The following is a 12392-nucleotide window of genomic DNA, read 5'->3' on the forward strand; positions in this document are numbered from 1 at the left end:
TGTCCTTCCAGGGACAGACTACACCACTGACTGAGGTGGTGGCATAAGCCTGGCTGTCTTGGCCCGGTGTGGTACAAATCTGATGGTCAAAATCTGATACTCCCAGGCCTCTTGTGGATTGTCTAAACCTTCATCAGGCTTACATCACAGTTTAACTCCTTCTTCTGCCCAATCATGTTTACCCTCTCATTGTCACAGGTATTAATCTCCAATAAACCACCTTGCTCCCTAAATTCTAACTCAGCATCCACTTCCGGAGAATTCAAATTGTGATAGTTTTCCCCCAAGAAATTGTGACCCAAATAATTCTTAAAGGGTTTTGGCACAATGGAATTAAGTTAGTGTAAGAAGTATATAAATCTGAGGGGTATAATGCTTACGTTGTAGTGGGCATTGTCACATACCTCTTAAGAACCCTTTGGATTCCTGCTACCTGTTCTTTGCACCTTTTTCTCAGCTTCTACATGCTTTCTTTATAATGGCTTGCATCTCTAATCTTTGAAGGATTCCCCTTGGGTCACATAAGCCATTTCACTCAGATACATAGACAGCTGGAATTACTGGATTTTATATTCCAGTTTTTCTTACTTCTTAAACAATTTCTCTCAGGCTCACTTCTTTAATAAATCACATTTACGTGAATCCTTATCTCAAGGTCTGCTTCTGGAGAAGGAACTTAAATTATGCAAGCCATAATTTGGACTTGATGGACCCACCCTGCTTCCAACACAGTATCTGGTGGGTAAAATGGCATAGTCTAACAAAAACATAATGAGAATATCCTTGAAATATAAATGGAACAGAAATGCAAAATGTTGCATAGCCCTGAAACAATACGTCTTCCAATCTCTAGATATAGTTCCGATTAACTGCATACAGGCTACTGGGAATTAAATGTGCTCTGTACAAGATGGAGGACAAGAAATTTATTAAAGCTTGAAGTGAGCTTTCTTGGAGAAAGCTAAGAACAAATGAAACTTGCCAACTTTCTAGCCAATAACTTTACAGGAGTTTCCGGAACAAGCATGTCAGGAAATCATAAACAAAACCTTATTAGGAGGCACTGAGACCATCTGCTCACTGACTCACTGACAGGAAGGAGTTTCAATTAATCATCACCTAATAGCACGACCAAGCAAGAGCCACAAAAGGAGATGAAGGCTGGTTGTGAACTGGAGATTGGGGTAGTGGTAGAGAGATAGAAACTGACAAGGAATTTGCACAGATGACCAAAACAAACAACAACAACAAAAAACCCAAAAACAACCAAATCCTGCCTATTAAATGAGCCTGCCTACCAAAATTCCAAAACACATGAAAAAAGCTATTACTAAAAATCTAGCCAACAAAATCATCAATTCACTACTACTTTGGAACCTTATAACAAAGACTTTAGCATATATGTTTTTAGGATATTAAGAGGAATAAATGAATAACAGTTTAAATATTAGAAAGAATTTTCTGTAAAATTAAGGCAAAATGAAGCAAAATCAAATAGCAACTAAAATAAGTTATTAGATATCTCTAAAATTATTCTCATTAAAATTAAAACTGTAATGGATGGAATAATCTCTATACTACATTGGTTATACATTAATGGGTGATTTTGAAGATAGTACTACAAAATTCCCTCCGAACACAATATAGAAAAATAAAAAATAAAAAAAGAAAGAGCATTTAAGAGACACAGAAAATAGGTTAAGATATTGCACATATTATAGAGCCCTAATGAGACTGTCCAAAAATTCCAAAAGGCAAATGAACGATAAGAGAATAAATATTTGAATAACCAGAGAATTTTCCATAAAGACATATTTTATTCATTTTGGAAAGTGTATTATTAACACCAAACAGGATAAATAAATATAAATTTATAGTAAATCATATTCTGGTGACTCTGAACATCAAAGATCTTTTTTTTAACATTGCAGTCATTTTAAAAGTATGGTTCAGTGACATTAAGTACATTCATGTAGTTGTGCAACCATCACCACATCACTCATCTCCAGAACTTCTTCATCTTATCAAACTGAAACTGTATACCCATTAAAAAATAATTCCCCATTCTCCTTTCTCCCTGTCCCTGGCAACTGACGTTATACCTTCTGTCCCTATGAATTTGACTTTTCTAGGTACCTTTTAAGAGTGGAATCATACAATATTTGTCCTTCTGTTACTGGCTTATTTCACTGAGCATAATGTCCTCAAGGTCCATCCATGTTGTTGCATGTGTCAGAATTTCCTTCCTTTTTAAGGCTGAATAATTTTCCATTGTATGTATATCGACATTTTATTTATTCATTTGTGGACAAATAATTGGGTTGCTTTGAACTTTTGGCCATTGTGAATAATGTTACTATGCACATGGGTGTAAAAATATCTGTTCAAGTACCTACTTTCAATTCTTTTGGGTATATAACCAGAAGTAGGATTGCTGGATCATAGGATAACTCTATGTTTAATTCTTTTGAGCAACTGCCATCCATATTATTTGCCATAGTGACTGCACTATTTTACATTCCCACCAACAGCGCATAAGGGTTCCCTTTTCTCCACATCCTTGCCAACACTTATTATTTCTTGTTTTTTTTTTTAATTTTATTTTTAAGTGGGACTTGAATTCACAATCCAAAGATCAACAGTCACATGCTCTACCAACTAAGCCAGCCAGGTGCCCCTCTTGTCTTTTTTGATACTAGTCATTCCAACAGGTATGAGATGATATCTCACTGTGGCTGTGATTATGCATTTCTGGTCTAATGTGTCATCAAAGGCCAATGTCATTTGTGTGTCATTTGTGACAACATGGATGTACCTTGAGGGCATTATGCTAGGTGAAATAAGTCAGAGAGAAAAAGACAAATACTTCATATGGTGATTTTCTTTATAGGATGGTTGTAAAAGGCAAGACTAATTTATAGTGGAAAAAAGCAGCTCAGTGGTTAATAAGTGTGGAAAAAGAATTGATTGGAAATGATATGAAGTAGTCTGCTTGGGTGTTGGTAATGCTTTATATCTGAGTAGGGCTTTGAGTTACACAGCAGCTTGCATTTATCAAAATTCACAAAATAATACTCTTAACATTTCAGCATGTAGATTTAACCTCAAAAGAAAAAGGGAAGTTGTAGTCAAATTTTGAACTCATAAGAACTAGGAAGATCGGTAGGAGAAGAAAGGGATAAAGAAAGGGGGGGGTAATCAGAAGGGGGAATGAAGCATGAGAAACTATGGACTCTGAGAAACAAACTGAGGGCTTCAGAGGGGAGGGAGGTGGGGGAATGGGATAGGCTGGTGATGGGTAGTAAGGAGGGCACGTATTGCATGGTGCACTGGGTGTTATACGCAACTAATGAATCATCGAACTTTACATCAAAAAAATAAATAAAAATTAAAAATTAAAAAAAATTTGAACTCTAGTTAATGATATACATACTGAAATATTTAGGATGAAATATACTGATTAGGGTGAAGTGTACAAATGTAACTAACATTTTTTGAAATGTGTTTTAAAAAGGTGGATTGATGAAAGGATAGATGGATAGGTAGATGATAAGGCATGTATACTAAAATATTAATAGTAAAATTTAGATGTGGTTATGTAAATGTTCACGTAGAATTCTTTCAACTTTGTAGTATGTTTGAAATTTTTTATTTTAAAATTAAATGAATGCTGAAAAAGCTTGAAAAAATATTAGAATAAGTTAAAAAATACCAAATTTTTAAAATTAAATGAAAGTAGACAAAAATTGAAAATCACTAAAATTGATTCATGAACAAATATGAAACCCAAATACACCACTAATTATTAAAAGAATTAAATTGGTAATCAAAATTTTCCTTCTTTAATAACAACAAAAAGACAAGAAGTCCTCAAAATTTTAAAGGAAAATTTTATAAAACCTTCAAGGAAATGGTAGTTCTTTTTTATGCAAATATATTAAGAAAATCCAAAGATGTTATTCACAACTAATAAATCATTGAACGTTATATCAAAAACTAATGATGTACTATATGTTGGCTAACTGAATTTAAATAAAAAAGAAAAATACAAAGGTGAAAGAAAGCATACTAGTGATGCTAAGATCAGATGTCTAAAATAGACACATATAGGCAAAAAGTAGATTAGTGACTGCCTATGGCAGGGGTTAGGGGGAAAGAATAGAGAGTAACTGTGCATGGGTATCGAATTTATTTGAAGTGATGAAAATGTTTTGAGATTTGGTTGTAGTGAGGGCTGCACAACTCTGTAAATGTGCTAGAGCCCACTGAATTTTATGCTCAGTTTTGTTTTCTCCTTTCAGAGATTCTCATTTATTACGAAATGGCTTTACAAAATTCTAAAACTATACAAGCTTCTCAGTTTCCACCATATGCATAAGACCATTTAAAACACAACCCTGTTGCCACTAACTGTTCTGTGTCCAGCACTGGCTGAACCTCAGAACTATGGGCACATACACATAGGCTTAAGACCAGAATTGCCTTTCGGAAACTCTTAAGTGAAAAGTTGGCAATCAAGTACCCTAGCTCAAAGGAAATGAGTGGCAGGAATTTGCCTATTTAAAAAAAAATTGAGTCTAATCCATTTGGGCTAAAGCCCAAATCTATTTTTTTAATGTTAAATTAGCCACCATACAGTACATCATTAGTTTTTGATGTAGTGTTCAATGATTCATTAGTTGCATGTAACACCCAGTGCTCATTACCACACAAATAGCCCAAATCTTTTGATTACAACTGTTTAAAGATCAGGACCTGGATTTGCAGTGGGAGGTCAAGACTGTCCTTCACCGAGGCAAATGTAGGCAACTATACTTTGCAGCATGCTTGGAGTCTCCCCCCAAGGTGGGCTCTGCCCAAGGGCCTAAAAGGGTTTTTTCCTAATGTCAACCATCCCTGGGCTGGCTGTGTGCACGTACCACTGGGGTTCAGGCAAGGGCCCAAAGTTCCAGGGCAGACCCACCTCACCTGTGGGTAGCACTGTCCCACTAGGGGCTCAGTGGCCTCCTACTGCTGCAGCTCCTCAGCAGAGCCTTGCTCCTCACCACACAGCGTTGAGCTTTTCCAGGTCAGCAGTAGTGCCCGAGCTTCTCTGGCAGCAGCCCTTCCCTGGGGGTGCCCCCTGTGCCTGGGACGAGGTGTTGGACTTGGTCCATACCCCACTACTGTGACCTGAATTGTATGCTTTGAATAGGCGACCTTCTGAAGTGTCAAACATAATCTCAATAAAGCTTCTGAAAAGACAAGACCAGGTGAATGTAAGAAAAATATACTATCTCATTTATGAACATAAATGGGAAATTCCTAAGTTAAATATTGGCGAAAGTTAATTCAGTCTTTACTACTCCACCTAAATAGGGTGATTTCAGTAATGCAAAAATTCTTCAACACCAGAACACCTACAATTTAGTAGTTTAAAAAAACCATAAAATTTAGGATTGTTTGTTCTAGCTCTGTGAAAAATGCTGGTGGTATTTTGATAGGGATTGCATTAAATGTGTGGATTACTTTGGGTAGTATAGACATTTTAACAATATTTGTTCTTCCAATCCATGAGCATGGAACGTTCTTCCATTTCTTTGTGTCATCTTCAATTTCTTTCAATGGTGTTTTATAGTTTTCAGAGTACAGATCTTTAACCTCTTTGGTGAGGCTTATTCCTAAGTATCTTATGGGGTTTGGTGCAATGGTTAATGAGATTGATTCCTTGATTTCTCTTTCTGCTGCTTCATTATTGGTATATAGAAATGCAACAGATTTCTGTATGTTGATTTTGTATCCTGCAACTTTCACTGAATTTGTGTATCAGTTCTAGCAATTTTTTGCTGGAGTCTTTTGGGTTTTCTATATGGACTATTTACAATACCCGAAGTATGGAAGCAACCCAAGTGTCCATTGACAGATGAATGGATAAAGAAGATGTGGTATACACATAGACTGGAATATTATTCAGCCATAAAAAATGAAATCTTGCCATTTGCAACAACATGAATGGAGCGAGAGTGTATAATATTAAGCAAAATAAGTCAGCCAGAGAAAGACAAATACCATATGATTTCACTCATATGTGGAATTTAAGAAACAAAACAAATGAGCAAAGGGAAAAGAGAAAAGAGAGAGATGGCAACCAAGAAACAGACTCTTAACTATAGAGAACAAATTGATGGTTACCAGAGGAGTGGAGGTGGGGAGATGGATGAAATAGTTGATGGAGATTAAGGAATGAACTTGTTGTGAGGTGCACTGAGTGTTGTTTGTAAGTGTAGAATCACTAAATTTTACACCTGAAACTAATACTACACTGTATGTTAACTGGAATTTAAATTAAAAAAATAAAACCATATGACTATTTCAATGAATTTATTTTTTATCCAGTATGTATTTATTGCATGCCTTATGTGACAATCACTATATATTAGTAAATGAAAGAAAAGAGTCCTGGTCCTCAATGGAAACAGAAAAAGCATTTGATAAAATTTTACACCAATTCTTAGCAAAATATAATTAGAATTTTTAAGTTGGTATTGATCAAAAACAGAACAAACACCATTCTTAATGTTGAAACATAAGCTTTCTCGCTGATCCAAATAAAAAGATGTTTGTACAAGAGGTTCTGGGCACTGAATTAACTTTAAAAATGAAATACATATACAACTCAGCACCAAAATAACAAACTGATTTAAAAAATGGGCAGAGGACATTTTTCTAAAGAAGACATACAGATGGCAACAGACATATGAAAAGATGCCAAAATCACTAATAATCAGGGAAATGCAAATCAAAACCATGACAAGATAACCACCTTACATTTGTCAGAATGACTAAAATAAAAAGAAATAACAAGTGTTGGCAAGGATGTGGAGAAAAAAGAATCCTTGTGCACTGTAGGTAGGCATATAAACTGGTACAGCCACTATTGAAATGAGGAAAAAAATTAAAAAAAGAAATACCATATTTTCCAATAATTCCACTACTGGATTGTCTACCCAAAGAAAATGAAAACACTAGTTCAAAAAGATATATAAATCTACCATTTACATTGACATGGATGGAACTGGAGGGTATTATGCTAAGTGAAATAAGTCAATCAGAGAAAGACAACTATCATATGGTGTCACTCATATGTGGAATATAAGGAATAGTGCAGAGGGCAATAGGGGAAGGGAGCGAAAACTGAATGGGAAGAAATCAGAGAGGGAGACAAACCATATGAGACTCTTGACTCCAGAAAACAAACTGAGGGTTGCGGAAAGGGAGGTCAATGGGGGGATGGGGTAACTGGGTGATGGGCATTAAGGAGGGTACGTGATGTAATGAGCACTGGGTGTTATACACAACTAACGAATCATTGAACATTATATCAAAAACTAATGATGTACTATATGCTGGCTAATTGAATTTAAATAAAAAATATATATGTAATTTAAAAAAAATAAAGACATATGTACCCCCATGTTTATAGCAGCATTATTTACAATAGTCAAGATATGGAAGCAACCTAAGTGTTCATCAACAGATGAATAGAGTGTGTTTGTGTGCGTGCATGTGCGTATTCACCATAAAAAGGATGAGATCATGCCATTCGGGACAACATGGATGGAACCAGAGGGTATTATGTTAAGTGAAACTGATCAGACTGAGAAAGACAAATACCAGATTTATTCATGTATGGAATCTAAAAAAAAGAAACAAACAACAAATAAAAAGCAGAATCAGACCTATATATACAGAGAAGAAACTGGTGGCTGCCAGAGGGGAGACAGGGTTAGGGGATGGGCAAAATGGGCGAAAGGGAGAGGGGATATGGGATATGGGATTCCAGTTATGGAAGGAATAAGTCATGGGAATAAAAGGCACAGCATAGGGAATATGTCAATGGTATTATGATAGTGTTTTATGGTGATAGATGGCAGCTAAACTTGCGGTGAGCGTAGCACAACCTACAGAGAAGTTGAATCACTGTGTTGTATACCTGAAATAAATATAGCATTGTGTGTCAACTATACTCAAATTTTAAAAAATTAATTTAAAAATAATAAAAAATAGAAATGAGAAATATAAAAATTAGAAATAGAAAATAGTAAAAGAAACAAAATTATTTGCTTTTATTTAAGATGAAATAATTAAAATGTAATTTTAAAATCCAATCTAAAAACAAGCCATTATAACTAGGAAGACAGTTCAACAAAGTCAACAGATACAAGCTCTGTATATAAAATATCACAACATCTTATGTACTAGAAATAACCAAGTATCTCTGGGAAACAAACTGAGGGCTTCCAAGGGGAGGGGGTGGGGGATTGGAATAGGCTGGTGATGGGTATTAAGGAGGGCACATATTGCATGATCCACTGGGTGTTGTACGCAAATAATGAATCATGGAACATTGCATCAAAAACTAAGGATACACTGTATGGTGACTAACATAACATACTAAAAAATTATTATTAAAAAAATAAAGAAATAAAAAACTGGTTTTCACCTAAAAAAAAAAAAGAAAAGAAATAACCAAGTAGAAAATGTAATTGCTGCAACATGGATGGCACTGGAGGAGATAATGCTAAGTGAAATAAGTCAAGCAGAGAAAGATAATTATCATATGGTTTCTCTCATCTATGGAACATAAGAACTAGGAAGATCAGTAGGAGAAGAAAGAGATAAAGAAAGGGGGGGTAATCAGAAGGGGGAATGAACCATGAGAGACTATGGACTCTGAGAAACAAACTGAGGGCCTCAGAGGGGAGGGGGGTGGGGGAATGGGATAGACCGGCGATGGGTAGTAAGGAGGGCACGTATTGCGTGGTGCACTGGGTGTTATACGCAAGTAATGAATCATGGAACTTTACATCAAAAACCAGGGATGTACTGTATGGTGACTAACATAATAAAAAATATTATTATAATAAAAAAAAGAAAATGTAATTGAATTTTTAATTCATAATAGAAACAAAAAATAGAAGGTATCTGATAATATATCTGACAAAATTTATGTGTGACCTTTATCAAAATGAGTTTCACCAATGGCAACAGAATACCCTTTGTGAATGAAAATGTTGTTGAACCTTTGCATAACCACCATGTCCAGCCATGGCCACACTGTTAGAGAATTCATGGACCAGAGCTAGGCTCACCAGGAAGGAAAAGATTGGTATTCACATGGTAGACTATTCTACTCATAATCATTTCAAACTGCTTTGGCGGTGGAATCCCTCTGGTAAAAATTCATTCTATATATTTTCCCGGTTTCTCTGCTCATAATTCACCCAATCAAAATACATTTATTGTACAACGTGCATGTTTGAAGCTATTTTATATTCCTGAAAAGGTAGCGAAGATTGCCAGAAAAAGTCCCTTGATCTCTTTGAGTCTACATTTTCTGCTACTGAGGAGTGCAAAATGAAGGGTAAGTAAGTAAAAACTAAAAGGTAATTTCAGAAAGAAATAATATTTAATTTTTGACCATGATAATTTTAATCTCCCAAATCTCCTTCTCAGTAATTCTCCAATTGTGTTTCGTGATCTAAGGGGTCTTTGCTGAAATTCTGTTGATTTCTTTCTAGAGTTTGTTATAGACACTGGGCAGCACTTACTGTCTCACATTCCACCATTTCTGTAGCATTATTAGGGCTGAGTGGCAGAGCTACTTATCTAACAGTATCTCCCTCTCACAGCTGGAAATGGTTGACCATTAGGTAAATGGTTTGAAGCTACATAAACAACTGTTATCTGTAGTCTCTATTGGACATGCCTAGGTCCAATAAACAATTACAAATATCCCAGTTGTCCTTGGATGTCTATACCTGCAATTTAATTGCAGTATCAATATGTATCTCTTAGGTCTTTTCCTTGCAAATGACAGAATCTAATTCTGACTTACTTAAGGGAAATAAAACAAAGCAACAATAGTAAAGCATTAAAAGGGAAATTCATGAACTGGGTCTGGGGTAGCTCGCAGCACCAAAGGGACAGTCAGTGTGTCAGGTGGTAAAGAAAACAGGCTTTGGGATAAGTCTGTTTGGTTCCAAATTCCACCCCCACCACTTACCTCTCTGAGTCCACTTCCACTTCTCTGAAACAAGGATAACTAAAGTATTTACCTAAAGCATTTTTTGTGACATTTAAATGGGGTAATGTATGTTAAATCTTGGCACAGTGCCTGACGATGCAAATATCTAATCATGTGCTCTTAATATAATTCATGTTTATCGGGGGGCACCTGGGTGGCTCAGTCCGTTAAGTGTCCACCTTCAGCTCAGGTCATGATCTCAGGTCCTGGGATCGAGCCCCGCATCAGGCTCCCTGCTCAGTGAGGAGTCTGCTTCTCCCTCTTCCTCTACCTCCTCCCCCGCTTGTGTGTGCTCTCTCTCTGGCTTGTGCTCTCTCACTCACTCTCTCTCTCCCTAATAAATAAATAAAATCTTTTAAAAAAAGATATAGGTTTAATTGATGTTTATCAATCTGCCTTGAAAGTATAGAATCTAGGATAACAGTAGTGATCTTATCAGCAGGGGCACTGGGATAGGCTATCAGAGTGCTGCAAACAGACTTACCTCTGCCTCTCAATCTATTCTGAGGATTATAATTCCTAACAGAATGGATGGTCTGGAGCTGACCATATGCTCATTCCTATACCAGTCACTGTGCCTGAAAGAATGAGTAAATAATGAGTGGGGGAGGAAAGAGGATTTGGGGACATCATGATTAATAGTCTCTCTGGAACTATATTGAACACATGGAAATTTAGTTACTGGAAGAATGGTAAAGATAACATAAGCAAGCAATAACAAAGTCTACCATATTGTCTGTAATAAACTAAATATTTTTGTAAGAAATATTGTAAGACAAGAGGTTCATCCATCCATTTTCTTCTGACTAGGAAAGAACTACTATCATACCAGGAAAATAACTTCACCTTTTCTTAACCATTTTAAAGAAAAGATGTAAGGTATGTTGCCAATCCTGATATCAGAAAATTCTCTTTAATATTCAGGCACTACTTATTGCAATTCCATTCAGTTTCTCCCCTCATCATTCTGATTTTGTAGTCTATTAATTGTAACATTAGACACATTTTCTCAAAATTCTTCTTACAGCTGCCTTCACTTCTTTGTTCTTCAGGCTGTAGATGAGGGGATTCAGCATAGGAGTGACCACACTGTACTGCAAGGAGAAGATTAACTCTTGAGTAGATCCTGAATTTGGCATGAGATAACGGAGTAACCCTGAGCCATAAAAGAAGATCACTGCAGTGAGGTGGGAGGAGCATGTGGAGAAGGCCTTGCTTCTGCCTGTGGTAGAGCTAATGTTCAGGATGGTGGATAAAATGCGAACATAGGAGAAAAATATCAGGAGGAAATTTCCAAAGAAATGCAGGAGGCTGGAGCAGAGCAGGGCAGTAAAACTTGCAGACACATCAGAGCAAGACAAAGGGTAGAGAGACGGCAGCTCACAGCTGAAGTGGTGTATATTTTGAGCCTCACAGAAGTCTAAATTGAGAGCTACAAGGATATTGATAAGAGCATCCAGAAAAGCCAAGCTCCATGAGCCCCACACCAGCCCCATACATAGCTGTCTGTTCATCATCTGGCCATACAGCAGAGGGGAGCTGATGGCAACATAGCGGTCATAGGCCATGACAGTAAGCAGGCAGGATTCAGTGCCCCCAGTGGCAAACACAAAGAAGACCTGAGCCAGGCAGCCCTCTACTGAGATGGTTTTCTTCTCAGACAGAAGGTTCTCCAACAACTTGGGCACAGTGACAGAGGAGTGACAGAGATCCAGGAAGGACAACTGTCCCAGGAAGAAGTACATGGGTGTGTGGAGGTGAGAGTCAGCCCTGATCACCAGCAGCAGCAGCAGGTTCCCCATCAGGGTCAGGAGGTAAATAACAAGGAACAGCACAAAGAGCAGAGCCTGAATCTGGGGGTCAGCGGACAGCCCGAGGAGGATGAACTCAGACACAACACTGTGGTTTCTCATTGTCTTCACTATTTTCTTTGGAATGTAAGAAATAAATCAGATAAAGCCTCTTCTCATGTCTAACAAATATTCAAGGGTTTCAACATTCTCTATTCACAAAGTTTCATGCCTGCTCAAAAATTTATGTTCTGAAATGATAAACTTCCTTAAGTCTCTAGATTTCCTAAAATCAGCAATTATCTTTTCTATAGGATTCTAACCCTTGATCAACTCCCTGTCCACTTTTATTGTTCTTTCTTTAATGTCTTAGAATGTATTTTGTTATTGTTGTTTTATTATTAAAGCAACTGGAGGATGTTTTGTAAATTCTTGATAATAATCCAGTAGAGAGGGAGAAATTGCAGGAGGAATAAGAGAAAATTGCAGAAGTAGTATCTCCGATAGCAGCTGGGTTGCAGAGCAGAAGCGGAGCA

The 12392-nt window shown here is 36.8% G+C and overlaps 1 protein-coding gene across 1 annotated transcript; it reads right to left on the reverse strand.

Moving 5' to 3' along the window:
• Positions 1 to 11061: 11061 nt before the first annotated feature.
• LOC113257377 (olfactory receptor 8S1-like) lies at positions 11062 to 11979 on the reverse strand. Its single transcript, XM_026501572.2, has one exon. The coding sequence runs from the start codon at positions 11977 to 11979 to the stop codon at positions 11062 to 11064; it is 918 nt and encodes a 305-aa protein (XP_026357357.1).
• Between the last annotated feature and the right edge of the window lie 413 nt (positions 11980 to 12392).

This window comes from Ursus arctos, unplaced genomic scaffold (assembly GCF_023065955.2).
Source record: "Ursus arctos isolate Adak ecotype North America unplaced genomic scaffold, UrsArc2.0 scaffold_26, whole genome shotgun sequence".
Classification (NCBI taxonomy): Eukaryota; Metazoa; Chordata; class Mammalia; order Carnivora; family Ursidae; genus Ursus; species Ursus arctos.

Excerpts from the sequence above, each read along its gene's own strand:
- LOC113257377 (XM_026501572.2), bottom strand. The coding sequence starts at position 11,979 with ATGAGAAACCACAGTGTTGTGTCTGAGTTCATCCTCCTCGGGCTGTCC.